General features: G+C 48.9%; 1 protein-coding gene across 1 annotated transcript; it reads right to left on the bottom strand.

The window, feature by feature from the left end:
* Window positions 1-674: 674 nt before the first annotated feature.
* On the bottom strand, window positions 675-16,573 carry LOC141207898 (oocyte zinc finger protein XlCOF8.4-like). The gene is made up of 6 exons (XM_073664461.1): window positions 16,521-16,573; window positions 1,659-1,809; window positions 1,350-1,529; window positions 1,144-1,267; window positions 972-1,060; window positions 675-773 (listed from the first exon to the last, which is right to left on the bottom strand). The coding sequence occupies exons 1-6, from the start codon at window positions 16,544-16,546 to the stop codon at window positions 675-677; spliced, it is 669 nt and encodes a 222-aa protein (XP_073520562.1). The 5' UTR covers window positions 16,547-16,573.
* Window positions 16,574-16,882: the final 309 nt, after the last annotated feature.

The following is a 16,882-nucleotide window of genomic DNA, read 5'->3' as shown; positions in this document are numbered from 1 at the left end:
CATCAGCCACACACAGCTTAGAGATATATCATGGCACAGGTGTAATGTTTTCTGTATAGTTTATCACAATCCTATTTAAAGTTAGTTGGTTTAAAAAGAAATTGAAGTCAGGATAAAGGGAAACTCTGCTGTTATTGTACAGAAATTCACACTTGTCCCTCACTGCACATTTAATATTTTCGATCATAAAAGTGAAGTTTGGCCAGAAAGACTGGACCTGGTCTTGTAGGGACCATATGAGCACATTCAGCAGCACAGAAGGGAGAGAAGGTAGATTCATCCAATAAGATATCAGGGATCTAGGAAGCCAACAGCATCATTACCCTCCGCTTTCTCTTACAGTCCCATCAGAATATTTTTCTGCAAGTGATTTTCTCACTTGTCAGCACATTCTACGTACGCTGTCATTTGGCTTTGTATTTTATAGATATAGACAGGTAAGGGTCAGTGTCTCCTAATCCCAGGGGGTAGGTGGATCTTCCAGGTTGTAAGTTCTGTAGAAAAGGGCTTTCATTACCCAAAGTCATTTGAACAGTTTTGGGTGGATGAGAATGTTGTGGTCTAGAAGCAAAATGGTGATCACACGATTGTGATATGGCCAGATTACGCCACCAATAAAGCAGCCACAGCTGGTGACTAAGAAGAATCTGTGACTTCTCAGCATTTAGTGGTTACTACTCACCTGGGTAATCATATGTAGGAATCTCCTCTTTACACCACTCGTCACCCCTCACATATGTCTCTGTAGTATTAATATGGGTCAGATCTTCACCCTGAAACAAATATTATAAAAGTCACAGACAGATGGAGAAGTCACATCTATGATCAGCTCTAATCCTGCCATCTCCACCGTTCTCATTACACAAGTATAAAACATATAATACAGGTGGATAAAACAAGACTGAGCATAAGACCTTCACAGCCGTCTACACATCATAGGGGAGATCTCATGACACCTTCTCTCCATCTACCTGATGATCCTGAGGAACATTGGGATCTTCTTGTTTACAGTCCTGTGGAAGAAGAGGACGGGGACATCTCTCTGGTCTACTGGATATATCTGGAGGAAACACATACAGGGACTGAATTCATTCTTTACATACAGATAATTATAGGCCGTGTGTATTTAGTACTGTCTATTACCTGGTGATGTGAGGGGCTGGAGAACCTCCATCATGACGTCCTTGTACAGATCTTTGTGTCCTTCTAAATACTCCCACTCCTCCATGGAAAAATAGACGGCGACATCCTGACACCTTATAGGAACCTGACACATACAATGAAACCGTCATCCCCCGATCCCTTCATAGCATTACTGTATAATGTCCCAGCATTCCCAGCAGTGTCACCTCTCCAGTCAGCAGCTCAATCATCTTGTAGGTGAGTTCTAGGATCTTCTGGTTATTGATGTCCTCATGTTTCAGGGGGTGAGATGGAGATCCTGTGATTGGGCTCAGGGGTCTTCCCCATCCCTCAGACACAGGGTCCTGACAGCGCTCACTAGAGGTCTTCTTCACTACTGTGTAATCCTGGTTATGGAGAGACACATTAATAAATCTCACTCCAGACATTTCCAGAGTCCTCACCTCTCCAGTTCTGTCCATCTGTTATTCCCATAGATAAGAATGATGTAATGTGACGTCATCAGAATCTCTCACCTCTCCAGTAAGCCGGAAGAGGATCTCTAGGGTGAGGTGTAATATCCTCTCCACCATCTTGTCTCTGTCCATATCCATCCTTAATAAGGGATTCAGAAAAATTCTCTTAATATAGAAGATCTTCACTGAGAGGGCCTGATATTGTAGAGACCTGAATGAGAAGAAGAGCCGATGTAACATCATAAAGAATTCTGTGTATTAATACAATTACTGGAGACAATAAGGGAAATATATCAGGAGATAGAATGTGTAGATGTTGTATTCTCTAGTCTTTTATGGACTGGAACACAAGTTGAATTGATGACTTAGACATCTCCTCCATACTTCCAATCACTGGCTAAGTTGGCCACTGCTTCAGTAAGAATCACCCGGAAACCCAAGCAGCAATGGTATTTTTATTATTTTACAACATTCTGCTTTTGTCCCTGACATACTAATAAAACCTATATATTTTAGGCCACAGACAACAAGCAGTTTCTTCCTCGGAGTCTGAAGCTGAATACGTTTCTGATAGACTCATCTTCCATAATGCTAATTCTCGTCATATACATTACACGTGACATGAGAAATAACAACTTCATGATGAGGACGACATCTTCATCTTCTAATACAGCTCTAGAAACAAATTTGGCCACAGTCCGTCACTGACTACATCATCACTGACTGTCTACATGATTGTTTCCCGTCTTTCCCAGGTTGTAATCGTTTATCACGTTAGATCTCATTTATAAGAGCTTGTTTGTAAGAACATAGACAGGAGTTATTTGATGCTAATGTCTCCATGTACAGTGTTTTTTTTCCCTGGATATTATGTTTCTTTTAGCATTTTCCTGTAGGTTTCCATATATTACATGAAAAACACCAAAAAAAGAAAACCAAGTGTTAATACATAAAATAAAATTGGGGATGGCGGCACTGTGACAACATTATACTGTATGTGGGAAGATGGCGGTACTGTGGGAACATTATACTGTATGTGGGGGGGATGGTGGTACTGTGGGAATATTATATTGTATGTGGGAAGATGGCGGTACTGTGAGAACATTATACTGTATGTGTGAAGATGGTGGTACTGTGGGAACATTATACTGTATGTGGGAAGATGGCGGTACTGTGGGAACATTATACTGTATGTGGGAAGATGGCGGTACTGTGGGAGAATTATACTGTATGTGGGAAGATGGCGGTACTGTGGGAACATTATACTGTATGTGGGAAGATGGTGGTACTGTGGGAACATTATACTGTATGTGGGAAGATGGCGGTACTGTGGGAACATTATACGGTGTGGGGAAATAGAGGTACTATGAGAGCATTATATTGAGAGGCTTAATGACCGCAGTCGCTCCTGTGACCGGGCCCAGCCACCACCAGCCCCTGCTGCAGCTGGATGTGTGTTCTCGGACTGACATTCAGCTTAGTGCCACAATATACGCTGCCGACCAATCAGAGGCCAGCAGCTGACATCGGCATGTACGTCATTAGGGGGCGCATGGAAGTAACATCATCCTCTCCTGTCGCTTCCAGCTGAAGTCAGCGGCAGCTCCAGAAAAAGACACCGCGCGGCGAGGGAGCGGAGAGAAGGTGAGTATAATGTTGTTGTTTTTTTAAATCAGCCAGTACATGGTGCCCTTGGCCATACTACTACATGTAAGAGCATGGGCTGTGCATTATACTACATGGATGACTGTGGGCTGTGCATTATACTACATGTACGGACTACGGGCTGTGCATTATACTACATGTACGGACTATGGGCTGTGCATTATACTACATGTACGGACTATGGGCTGCGCATTATACTACATGTGTGGATTATGGGCAGCGCATTATACTAAATGTGTGGACTATGGGAGGTGCATTATACTACATGTATGGACTGTGCATTATACTACATGTATGGACTATGGGCTGTGCATTATACTACATGTATGTGACGCGCCCCTGGGCCTGAGTCGCGCAGCGTTGCGCACGCGGGAGCCTACCCGGAGCCGGATCTGATAGGGGTAGTAGTCTCGTGGCGGTGACCCGGTCCGTGCCCAGGGAGTCAAGCTGAGTGGCAGAGTTTAGCAGAAGATGGTACGGTGTTCGACTACGCCACCCGTTGAATGCGGCTATGAGGCCGCCGCTGCAGGGCAGACCGCTGAGGCCGGTGGTACGGTCGTGCAGCGTGGATGGTATAACCCCCAACGGGAGGGGTATGGCCTCAGGGCAGCGGACGTGGATGATGAAACACTCAGAGACGGTGCGGTGTAATTCAGGGTCTTTACTGGTGGCAAAGATAGACCCTCCCGGAGTACTGGCTAGCGATCGGGGCCTGGTCAGTCCGTGAGCAGATGGGATCTCCCCTGGCCAGGCGGAGTTGTAGGCCTCCCCAACTAATTGTACTCTTCTGGCTACCTTGCTAGAGGCGGGTAAAAGTAGCCCACGTCCCTGAGTGTACCGTGTGGTGCTCACCCGTATGGCCGGTGACTTGGGGCCTTCTGGTAGCTTCCGCTTCACGACGGCGGTGCTGGTCCCTTGCGTGTGACCGTGCCTTCGGGTTTCTTGGCCAGAGGACCTAAAATCCCCTGCCGGTCGGTTTCTGCTGCTGGGTAAGGATTAGTCCCCACAGCCTCGGACTCCGGGTCCGGTGAGAACTCTTCAATCAGGGCGAGCTCTACAGCTTCCAGCCCCTGACCTCTTTTAGCACGGCTCCCACAGAGCTCCTGATCTCTCTTTCCCTATAGCTGCCTCACTCCAGACCAGACTGTGTCTCTGTCTGGGACTCCTCTTCTTCTCTTTCTCTCCCCTCTAACCCTGCCTCAGCCCCAGTCTTATATAGGGGAAGTTCTTCCCCTCCCAGGACTGGGTAGGAGGTGTGGCATGCATAGGATTCCTGGCCAGGAGACCTCCCACCTGCTCTCAGACGTAATATTGCTATCACTGTGGAAACCAGACCCCTGGGGTGCCACATTCCCCCCTAGTGAAATTTAGTACTCCGGGACTAAACATACTTTTGTAAACATAACAAGTTATAAACAGAAACAGTACAATAAAGAAAAACACATTAGGATGGTCACGGCGTGTCCGCAACCGGGTGCAGTTTTTGAAGAAAACAAGGGTGTCCATTCCACCAAAGAACAGGGAGCCGTAACCAGGTAGGGGTCTGTCCTGCCCCGAGTCTTTAACAGTCTTTAGTCCGTTCCTGGGTTACGCTCCAAACATATGTACAAAGGATTCCGGATAATCCATAAACGACACCTATAAAATAACTAGAAATACACAATTATTCACAAGCAACAATAAACAAGTAAATACAAATAAAACAGTTTGAGCACTTTAGATCCTCCAACGTACGGGCAACTGGCCTCTAGTGGCCCTAGTAGACCTACGGAGCTGACTGACTGGTCCTGAGCTACAGGGTGTAGGAGCTGTCAAAGGTGAGCTGGGCAACTGTCTACGGGCTCTTTAGCTCACTAGGGCACGGCAGGCTCACCATAAGCAGAGGGTCGATTCTCCTGGTCTGCTTGTGTGGGGTCTTCTGCCTCCTGGACCGGCTGCTCTTCCAGCTCTACCTGTTTTTCCGTAGGCACTTGGGATGCTGGCTGGAGGAAGGTGAGGACGGGTACCACAACAGCGCCATTCACTTGTGTCCAAGACCGAGGGAAGTCTCCGAGTACAGTACTGACCATCTCTTCCCTTTCCTCTGCGGGTCGAGGATTTTCTTGATCTTCTTCAGGGTTTCGTAGCTGCTCGGGACACTTCTTCAGGTGATCTCGGGAAACAATGGCTGTGGTTTCTCCTCCGTCCTTACTGATTGTGCAGACTTTTGGGTTCTCATGGCTTGAGGGCAGTACGGTGTATGGGTCCTTCTCCCACTGGTCGTCCAACTTGTGGAGCCGTCTCTTCCTCTTCAAGACCTGCTCTCCAGGTACCAGGGGAACAGCGGGAGTATACTGGTTGTAAGTCTTCTCCTGTCTTTCTCTTGCTTGACAGAGACTTCGCTCAACGCTCTCCTGTACTTTCCGGTACTGCTGCTGCCTCTCTGTGTCCCAGTCTGCTTCTGGTGAAGTGTCCTCGGGTGTCAGGACTCCCATATCCAGATCAACAGGCAGCTTACCAGGTCTTGCTCTCATTAGGTAAGCCGGGGTACAGTTGGTAGAACCTACAGGGATGTGGTTGTATAGGTCCACCAGATCAGGCAGTTTCTCAGGCCACAGACTGCGTTCTTCCAGGGGCAATGTTTTCAGAAGGTCTATCACCACCTGGTTCATCTTCTCGCAGAGTCCATTGGTTTGCGGATGATAGGGTGTTGTTCTTATCTTCCGGCAGCCATACAGAGTTCAGAACTCCTGGAAGACTTCCGCTTCAAAGGCAGGTCCTTGGTCCGTCAGCACCTGCTCTGGGTATCCGTGTGGACGGCAGAAGTGCTGCTGGAAGGCTCTAGCTGCTGTTTGAGCTGTTAAGTCCTTGACGGGGACTACAACCAAGAACCGGGAGTAGTGATCCACGATGGTTAACGCATAGACGTAGCCACTTCTGCTGGGGGTCAGTTTTACATGATCCAAGGCTACCAGTTCCAACGGCTGCCTGGTGACGATGGACTGCAGGGGAGTCTTCTGGCTGGCACGGTCCTTCCTTCTTAGGTTGCATGGGCCACAGTCTCTGCACCACCTCTCGATGGTTCCTCTCATGCCTACCCAGTGGAACCGCTCGCGCAGCAGGAACTCCAGCTTCTTCCATCCGAAGTGCCCAGCTCCGTCGTGGTATGCCTCCAGTACCATAGCCGCGTCTCTTCTTGGCACCACTACTTGCCAGATCAGTTCATGCGTCCAGGAGTTAACCATTCTACGGCACAACTTCCCCTTGTAGAGGAACAGTCGACTCTTCTCAGCCCACAGTTGCTTGGTTTCCTCCGGAGCGTCTGGGTCAAGGCGGGCATCTGGCTGAGTCAGCATCTCCTTCACCAGTCGGACGGCGGGGTCACTGTCTTGCGTTTCCGCCCAGTTGTAATGAGGTAAGGGGTTGAACGTAGCGGATTGCTTACCCCTTACACGGTGGGAATACTGGGTAGTCCCATGACGGTGGAACGCGGGGAGTTCAACTTCTTCTAGTTCCTCTGGATCTTCCCCTACGTCCGATAGGTTTGGCATTCTGGACAAGGCATCCGCGTTGGTATTGGAGCGTCCTGCCCGGTATTTGATCATAAATTCATAGTTGGACAGACGGGCCATCCATCTCTGCTCCAGGGCACCGAGTCTTGCAGTGTCCAGATGTGTCAACGGGTTGTTATCCGTGTACACGGTGAACCGGGAAGAGGCGAGGTAGTGCCTAAAGCGTTCGGTGACTGCCCACACCACTGCCAGGAACTCTAGCTTGAATGAGCTGTAATTCTCAGGGTTTCTTTCAGTGGGTCGTAGTTTTCGGCTGGCGTAAGCAATTACCCGTTCTTTCCCCTGCTGGATCTGGGACAGTACGGCTCCTAGCCCGATGTTACTTGCGTCGGTGTAGAGGATAAAGGGCTGGCTGTAATCAGGGTACGCCAGGATTTCATCCCCCGTGAGGGCCATCTTCAGCTGGCGGAAGGACTCTTCTTCCAGCTTCTCCCATCTGAAGGGCGGCTTCTGGTTCTTGGCCTTCCTGGACTGGCCTATCAGGAGGTCCTGCATAGGAGCTGCCTTTTTGGTGAAACCGGGGATGAATCTTCGGTAGTAGCCTACCAACCCGAGGAACTGCCGCACTTCCTTTACGCTGGAGGGTCTTGGCCATTCCTTAATCGCGGTGATCTTATCAGGGTCGGGAGCCACTCCGTCAGCACTCACCACGTGTCCCAGGTACTGCACTTTTGGTTTTAGCAGGTGACACTTCGACGGTTTCACCTTCAGACCGTAGTTTGCCAGGGCTTCAAACACTTCCGCCAGGTGTTTCAGGTGGTCCTCGTAGGTTTTGGAATAAACTATAACATCATCCAGGTACAGCAGGACCGTCTCAAAGTTCCGGTGTCCCAGACAGCATTCCATCAATCGTTGGAAGGTTCCTGGTGCGTTGCAGAGTCCGAACGGCATGCAGGTAAACTCGCTAAGTCCCATCGGGGTGGTGAATGCGGTCTTCTCCCGGTCCGCCTCTGCTACAGGAACCTGCCAGTACCCGCTAGTGAGATCCAAAGTGGAGAAGAAGTTAGCAGATTTTAAAGCAGCCAAAGACTCCTCTATCCTTGGTAAGGGGTACGCATCTTTGTGGGTGATACGGTTGATTTTCCGGTAATCTACACACATTCTCATGGTGTTGTCCTTCTTTTTAACCAAGACTAGTGGAGCTGCCCAGGGGCTACAGCTATCCCTAATTACTCCAGCCTCCTTCATGTCTCTAAGCATCCCCTTGGCGTGTTGGTAGTGTGCAGGGGGTACGGGTCGGTATCTCTCCTTTATGGGAGGATGGTCTCCCGTGGGGATGTGGTGTTCTACCCCCTTTACTCGCCCGAAGTCTAACGGGTGTTTACTAAACACTCTCTCGTACTCTTGAACCACCCGATAGACTCCCTGTTTCTGGTGTGAGGGAGTGGAGTCAGTACCCAAATGTAGTTGCCGACACCAGTCCTCCATTGGTTTCTTAGAGCCGTTACCTTCCTCTGGATGAGATGGAGGCAAGGGTTCCACGGTCTGTACAGAATTTTGGTTGATGGTATACAATTTGGCTAGCGTAGCATACCGGGGCAGGTACACTTCCCTCTTCCCGATATTTATTATGCGAACGGGCACCCTCCCATGGCGTACATCAACCACCCCCCGTGCTGTCAAAATGGTGGGCCTACTGTCTGAGTAGACTGGTTCTACCATTGCCTGGTAATCTCTACCTCTCAGACCAATAGCTGCCCGGCACCAAATCATCATTTCACTTTTCGGGGGCATGGCAATAGGGAAAGGGTCACACATTCTCATGCTACCAATCTCACCACCGGAGAGTTCCACCTGTTGCCGTCGCATCAGTGCCCGGATCTCTTTTTGGAGCACTCGCTGCTGGCCGGAGCTGGCGTTCTTGGCAACCTGCTGTAAAATGAGAATCACCTCTGCAAGACAATTTTCAATCACATTAGTTCCTAGAGTTATCTTTGGGTGACTCTCGCGCTTGTCAATGTCCACAATGATCAGTCCCTGTGCTGCCAGTTCGACTTTACCGATTTTAATGGTCACCTCTTTAAATCCGATCTGTGGCACGGGCTGACCATTGCTGGCGATGATACTCAAGTCGTCGTCAGGGTAGCGGGTTATATCCGAGTCATTCCAGTACTGCTTGAAGAGCACGTACGGGATGGTGGTGACCTGTGACCTGGTGTCCAGTAGGGCACTCATAGGAATGCCATCCAGTACCACAGGCAAGACTGGACGTCCTCCCACATATTTGTCACGCCAGTTCGATGGGCCTGGTGATCTTATTCCTAGGGGTTGGCCCTCTACCCCAGGTTGTGCCAGTTTAAAGGACAGTACCTTGCCATATGTCCGGGTTGATTGCAGCGGCGGCAGATGGGTTGTCCGTCCTCGTTGTATCGGTCGCTGTGTCTTCCTCTGGCCGGTGGGGTCCTCCTTGGTCGTCGCCACGGGATATCCTCTGGTCCGGATGCCAGCTGGATCTTCCCTGGAGCAGAAACCTGTAAAGACTGCACAGTTCGGGTTAGCGCAGCAACGCTTTTAGCTAGCTCTTGGACCTGATGGTGCAGGTCTGGAGCCGGGTCATTGTTCAAAGCCTGCGCGTCAGCTCCCACAGGCCCTGCCGACAAGGGCGCCGCCTCCTGGTGGTAAGCGGTAGTAGGGCGCCTGTGGGTCACCACGCCACCCGGTGCCGGTTCTCGGAGCACCCGGATGGCTCTGTCCTTGAACTGTGCAAAGTCCAGATGAGGATCCTGTAAGGCCATTGCCCGCAACTGGGTTCGGTGGGCATTGCAATATAGTCCCTCTATAAATTGTTCGGTCAACAGCCTGTCCTCGTTTCCCACGCCGTCAGGGTCGGTCTGCTTAATGGCTCTCAGGGCCTCTTGTAGGTTTAGTGCATAGTCCCTTATATTCTCATGTGCTCGCTGTTTGCACCCGTAGAATCTAAGCTTAATCTCGGCTGAGGTGCGGGTATCAAAGGTGTCCTTCAGTCGGGTTAATATCCCTGCGACAGTCCTCCTCCCAGGTGGCCAGGACTTTACCTCCCTTTGGGCTGCCCCGGTTAGTTGGGCCACCAGGATGCTCACTTTTTGCTCTTCTGTGAGGGGGTACACCTGGAAGAGGCTATCCAGCTTTTCTCTAAAGTCATTCAGGGTATGTGACTCCCCTGAGTACTGGGGTAGCCAGGCTGCCCCCGGGATATAGGGCATGGTGAAAGGCATGACCGCAGCAGCGGCGGCGCTGGCGGTGGCTGTGGCAGTGAAGCTCTCCTCCGTATCCGACATCCTCCACCCCCTAGTGGACCGTGGCCTACCTTGCGATGATCCTCTTCCGTAGGCCGCGGTTCCGCAGTGGATCATCAGGGTTGAGGACCTTCCGTCGCGCTCCTGTGACGTCGGCGTCCGCTGGGCTCCTTCCAGGACCTTACGCAACGTCCTGACGTGAGGCGGGGCTTCAGTTCTCGCGCGCTTTCAGAGTCCACGCCCCTCTTCTTCCCGCGCGGCGTCTTCAAGATGGCGTCCAACGGCGGGAAAACTCCACGGATGGCGGGAAGAAGGCAGAAGATGGCGCCGGATGGTGGGAAAACTTCACGGATGGCGGGAAGAAGGCAGAAGATGGCGCCGGATGGCGGGAATCTTCACCACAGGTAAGTTTAACAGTCTTCTTTCAGGCACGCAGTACCCGGTGGTTGCGGGCACGGAATCCTGCCGACTACGCCAAAAGTTGACGCGCCCCTGGGCCTGAGTCGCGCAGCGTTGCGCACGCGGGAGCCTACCCGGAGCCGGATCTGATAGGGGTAGTAGTCTCGTGGCGGTGACCCGGTCCGTGCCCAGGGAGTCAAGCTGAGTGGCAGAGTTTAGCAGAAGATGGTACGGTGTTCGACTACGCCACCCGTTGAATGCGGCTATGAGGCCGCCGCTGCAGGGCAGACCGCTGAGGCCGGTGGTACGGTCGTGCAGCGTGGATGGTATAACCCCCAACGGGAGGGGTATGGCCTCAGGGCAGCGGACGTGGATGATGAAACACTCAGAGACGGTGCGGTGTAATTCAGGGTCTTTACTGGTGGCAAAGATAGACCCTCCCGGAGTACTGGCTAGCGATCGGGGCCTGGTCAGTCCGTGAGCAGATGGGATCTCCCCTGGCCAGGCGGAGTTGTAGGCCTCCCCAACTAATTGTACTCTTCTGGCTACCTTGCTAGAGGCGGGTAAAAGTAGCCCACGTCCCTGAGTGTACCGTGTGGTGCTCACCCGTATGGCCGGTGACTCGGGGCCTTCTGGTAGCTTCCGCTTCACGACGGCGGTGCTGGTCCCTTGCGTGTGACCGTGCCTTCGGGTTTCTTGGCCAGAGGACCTGAAATCCCCTGCCGGTCGGTTTCTGCTGCTGGGTAAGGATTAGTCCCCACAGCCTCGGACTCCGGGTCCGGTGAGAACTCTTCAATCAGGGCGAGCTCTACAGCTTCCAGCCCCTGACCTCTTTTAGCACGGCTCCCACAGAGCTCCTGATCTCTCTTTCCCTATAGCTGCCTCACTCCAGACCAGACTGTGTCTCTGTCTGGGACTCCTCTTCTTCTCTTTCTCTCCCCTCTAACCCTGCCTCAGCCCCAGTCTTATATAGGGGAAGTTCTTCCCCTCCCAGGACTGGGCAGGAGGTGTGGCATGCATAGGATTCCTGGCCAGGAGACCTCCCACCTGCTCTCAGACGTAATATTGCTATCACTGTGGAAACCAGACCCCTGGGGTGCCACATATGGACTATGGGCTGTGCATTATACTACATGTAAGGACTATGGGCTGTGCATTATACTACATGTACGGACTATGGGCTGTGCATTATACTACATGGATGACTATGGGGGTGCATTATACTACATGTAGGACTATGAGCTGTGCATTATACTACATGGATGACTATGGGGATGCATTATACTACATGGATGACTATGGGCTGTGCATTATGCTACATGTGTGGATTATGGGCAGCGCATTATACTAAATGTGTGGACTATGGGAGGTGCATTATACTACATGTATGGACTGTGCATTATACTACATATACGGACAGTGGGCTGTGCATTAAACTACAAGTACGGACCATGGGCTGTGCATTATGCTACATGTACGGACCATGGGCTGTGCATTATACTACATGTACGGACCATGGGCTGTGCATTATACTATATGTATGACTGTGGGCTGTGCATTATACTACATGTATGACTGTGGGCTGTGCATTATACTACATGTATGACTATGGGCGGTGCATTATACTACATGTACGGATCATGGGCTGTGCATTATACTACATGGATGACTGTGGGCTGTACATTATACTACATGTATGAGTATGGGCTGTGCATTATGCTACATGGATGACTATGGGCTGTGCATTATACTACATGTACGGACTATGGGCTGTGCATTATACTACATGGATGACTATGGGCTGTGCATTATACTATATGTAAGGACTATGGGCTGTGCATTATACTACATGGATGACTATGGGCTGTGCATTATACTACATGTATGACTATGGGCTGTGCATTATGCTACATGTGTGGATTATGGGCTGTGCATTATACTAAATGTGTGGACTATGGGCTGTGCATTATACTAAATGTGTGGACTATGGGCTGTGCATTATACTACATGTACGGACTATGGGCTGCGCATTATACTACATGTACGGACTATGAGCTGTGCATTGTACTACATGTACGGACTATGGGCTGTGCATTATACTAAATGTGTGGACTATGGGCTGTGCATTATACTAAATGTGTGGACTATGGGCTGTGCATTGTACTACATGTACGGACTATGGGCTGCGCATTATACTACATATACGGACAGTGGGCTGTGCATTAAACTACAAGTACGGACCATGGGCTGTGCATTATGCTACATGTATGGACTGTGCATTATGCTACATGTACGGACAATGGGCTGTGCATTATACTACATGTACGGACTATGAGCTGTGCATTATACTACATGGATGACTGTGGGCTGTGCATTATACTACATGTACGGATCATGGGCTGTGCATTATACTACATGGATGACTGTGGGCTGTGCATTATACTACATGTATGACTATGGGCTGTGCATTATACTACATGTACGGATCATGGGCTGTGCATTATACTACATGTATGGACTATGGGCTGTGCATTATACTATATGGAGGACTATGGGCTGTGCATTATACTACATGGATGACTGTGGGCTGTACATTATACTACATGTATGAGTATGGGCTGTGCATTATGCTACATGGATGACTATGGGCTGTGCATTATGCTACATGTACGGACTATGGGCTGTGCATTATACTACATGTAAGGACTATGGGCTGTGCATTATACTACATGGATGACTGTGGGCGGTGCATTATACTACATGTAAGGACTATGGGTTGTGCATTATACTACATGTATGACTATGGGCTGTGCATTATGCTACATGTGTGGATTATGGGCAGCGCATTATACTAAATGTGTGGACTATGGGAGGTGCATTATACTACATGTATGGACTGTGCATTATACTACATGTATGGACTATGAGCTGTGCATTATACTACATATATGGACAGTGGGCTGTGCATTAAACTACAAGTACGGACCATGGGCTGTGCATTATGCTACATGTACGGACAATGGGCTGTGCATTATACTACATGTACGGACTATGAGCTGTGCATTGTACTACATGTACGGACTATGGGCTGCGCATTATACTACATATATGGACAGTGGGCTGTGCATTAAACTACATGTACGGACCATGGGCTGTGCATTATACTACATGTACGGACTATGAGCTGTGCATTGTACTACATGTACGGACTATGGGCTGCGCATTATACTACATATATGGACAGTGGGCTGTGCATTAAACTACAAGTACGGACCATGGGCTGTGCATTATGCTACATGTACGGACAATGGGCTGTGCATTTTACATGTACGGACCATGGGCTGTGCATTATACTACATGTACGGACAACGGGCTGTGCATTATACTACATATATGGACTATGGGCTGTGCAATATACCACATGGATGGACTATGGGCTGTGCATTATACTACATGGATGACTGACTATGGGCTGTGCATTATACTGTATGGAGGATTATGGGGAGTGCATTATATAGTGCATTGTGAAAGTATTTGGCCCCCTTGAACTTTTCTACCTTTCGCCACATTTCTGGCTTCAAACATAAAGATATAAAATTCTAATTTTTTTGGGAAGAATCAACAAGTGGGACACAATCGTGAAGTGGAACGAAATTTATTGGATATTTTAAACTTTTTTACAAAAATAAAAACTGAAAAGTGGGGCGTGCAATATTATCATTCAGAGATCCTCACTGAACTTCTGGAGTGAGTTTGCTGTACTGAAAGTAAAGGAACCGAATAATATTGCACGCCCCACTTTTCATTTTGTAATTTTTTTAAAAAGTTTAAAAATATCCAATAAATTTTGTTCCACATCACGATTGTGTCCCACTTATTGTCGATTCTTCCCGAAAAAATTAGAATTTTATATCTTTATGTTTGAAGCCAGAAATGTGGCAAAAGGTAGAAAAGTTCAAGGGGGCCAAATACTTTCACAATGCACTGTACTTCTGTTATGGGGCCCCATCACTTCTATGTTCGCCCCTGGTGAGTGTAATAGTTTATTTTTTCTATACACTAAAGAACAGAGGCAGAACAGGGGACATATACCAGGATGGGGCCTAGGATAAGGGACATACATATACAGTGGGTACGGAAAGTATTCAGACCCCTTTAAATGTTTCACTCTTTGTTTCATTGCAGTGATTTGGTAAATTCTAAAAAGTTCATTTTTTTCTCATTAAAGTCCACTCTGCACCCCATCTTGACTGAAAAAAAAAACAGAAATGTAGAAATTTTTGCAAATTTCTGAAAAAAGAAAAACTGAAAAATCACATGGTCATACGTATTAAGACCTTTTGCTCAGTATTGAGTAGAAGCACCCTTTTGGGCTAGTACAGCCATGAGTTTTCTTGGGAATGATGCAACAAGTTTTTCACACCTGGATTTGGGGATCCTCTGCCATTCTTCCTTGCAGATCCTCTCCAGTTCCGTCAGGTTGGATGGTGAATGTTGGTGGACACCCGGTTTCAGGTCTCTCCAGAGATGCTCAATTGGGTTTAGGTCAGGGCTCTGGCTGCGCCAGTCAGGAATGGTCCCAGAGTTATTCTGAAGCCACTCCTTTGTTATTTTAATTGTGTGCTTAGGGTCATTGTTTTGTTGGAAGGTGAACCTTCGGCCAAGTCTGATAAGGTTTTCATCCAGGATATCTCTATACTTGGCCGCATTCATGTTTCCTTCAATTGCAAGCAGTCGTCCTGTCGCTGCAGCTGAAAAACACCCCCATAGCATGATGCTGCCACCATCATGTTTCACTGTTGGGATTGTATTGGGCAGGAGATGAGAAGTGCCTGGTTTTCTCCACACATACCGCTTAGAATTATCACCAAAAAGTTCTATGTTCATCTCATCAAACCAGAGAATCTTATTTCTCATAGTCATGTGTTTTTGAGCAAACTCTATGCGGGCTTTCATATGTCTTGCACTGAGAGGCTTCCGTGGGGCCACTTTGCCATAAAGACCCGACTGGTGGGGGGCTGCAGTGATAGTTGACTTTATGGAACTTTCTCCCATCTCCCTACTGCATCTCTGGAGATCAGCCACAGTGATCTTGGGGTTCTTCTTTACCTCTCTCACTAAGGCTCTTCTCCCACGATTGCTCAGTTTGGCAGGAAGGCCAGGTCTAGGAAGACTTCTGGTGGTCCCAAACTTCTTCAATTTAAGGATTATGGAGGCCACTGTGCTCTTAGGAACCTTGAGTAATGCAGAAATTCTTTTGTAACCTTGGCGAGATCTGTGCCTTACCACAATTCTGTCTCTGAGCTCCTTGGGCAGTTCCTTTGAGCTCATGATTCTCATTTGGTCTGACATGCACTGTGAGCTGTGAGGTCTTATATAGACAGGTGTGTACCATTCCAAATCAAGTCCTATCAGTTTAATTAAACACAGCTGGACTCCAATGAAGGAGTAGAACCATCTCAAGGAGGATCACAAGGAAATGGACAGCATGTGACTTAAATATGAGTGTCTGAGCAAAGGGTCTGAATACTTATGACCATGTGATATTTCAGTTTTTCTTTTTTAATAAATTTGCAAAAATTTCTACATTTTTTTCAGTCAAGATGGGGTGCAGAGTGTACTTTAATGAGAAAAAAAAGAACTTTATAGAATTTACCAAATGGCTGCAATGAAACAAAGTGTGAAAAATGTAAAGTGTCTGAATACTTTACGTACCCACTGTATATATCAGGATAGGGGGGGGGAGGTCAAAATCTCACAACGTGTCCCATCAGACCTTAGCTATAACTCTGATTATACTGTGTGGGGGGATGGCGGTACTATGGGAACATTACACTGTGTGGGGGTATCATACATCCTGCATAAGGGGCATAATGGGGGCATTACACTGTGGGGCCAGTAAAGGGGCCCTGTACTATGAGAACAATACGTTTCCTCCCTTCCTGTCTCCATAGTTGGGTCGTATGTATCTATTACAGGAAACAGAACAAAAACCTTATGATTCTTATAAAGGGGCAACACAAGACCCCAAAAGAGTCTCCGTGCTGAAGGGGTTAATGCCTCATGCGCCCAGTAATGGGGTCTCCACATACCTCCACCTGCAGAGCCGCCACCACATATATGGCTGCTCTGTGCGCACAGGAGCTGTGATGAGATCACAGGAGGGGAGGAGTCAGGGGTCACATGATCAGGGGCCTCAGTGGATGCAGGACTCTGCTGTGCTGGTTGTCATGGTGCTGGATGAGCTGAAGTTTATGTGTGGGGTCAGGAGGGGTTTACAGTGTGGATGTAGCAGAGCCGCGTGTGTACGAGGTGTACGGAGCAGAGCCGCGTGTGTACGAGGTGTACGGAGCGGAGCCGTGTGTGTAAGAGGTGTACGGAGCGGAGCCGTGTGTGTACGAGGTGTACGGAGCGGAGCCACGCGTGTACGAGGTGTACGGAGTGGAGCCGCGCG

This window comes from Phyllobates terribilis, unplaced genomic scaffold (assembly GCF_046119375.1).
Source record: "Phyllobates terribilis strain yellow unplaced genomic scaffold, ASM4611937v1 Scaffold_167__1_contigs__length_4167997, whole genome shotgun sequence".
NCBI lineage: Eukaryota > Metazoa > Chordata > Amphibia > Anura > Dendrobatidae > Phyllobates > Phyllobates terribilis.
This window is presented reverse-complemented; position numbering and strand designations above follow the sequence as displayed.

Excerpts from the sequence above, each read along its gene's own strand:
- LOC141207898 (XM_073664461.1), bottom strand. The coding sequence starts at position 16,546 with ATGTGGTGGCGGCTCTGCAGGTGGAG. Across the intron at positions 1,530-1,658 it reads TCTTCCGGCTTACTGGAGAG|GATTACACAGTAGTGAAGAA; the intron begins GTGAGAGATTCT and ends CTCCATAACCAG. Across the intron at positions 1,061-1,143 it reads CCAGCCCCTCACATCACCAG|ATATATCCAGTAGACCAGAG; the intron begins GTAATAGACAGT and ends TGTTTCCTCCAG.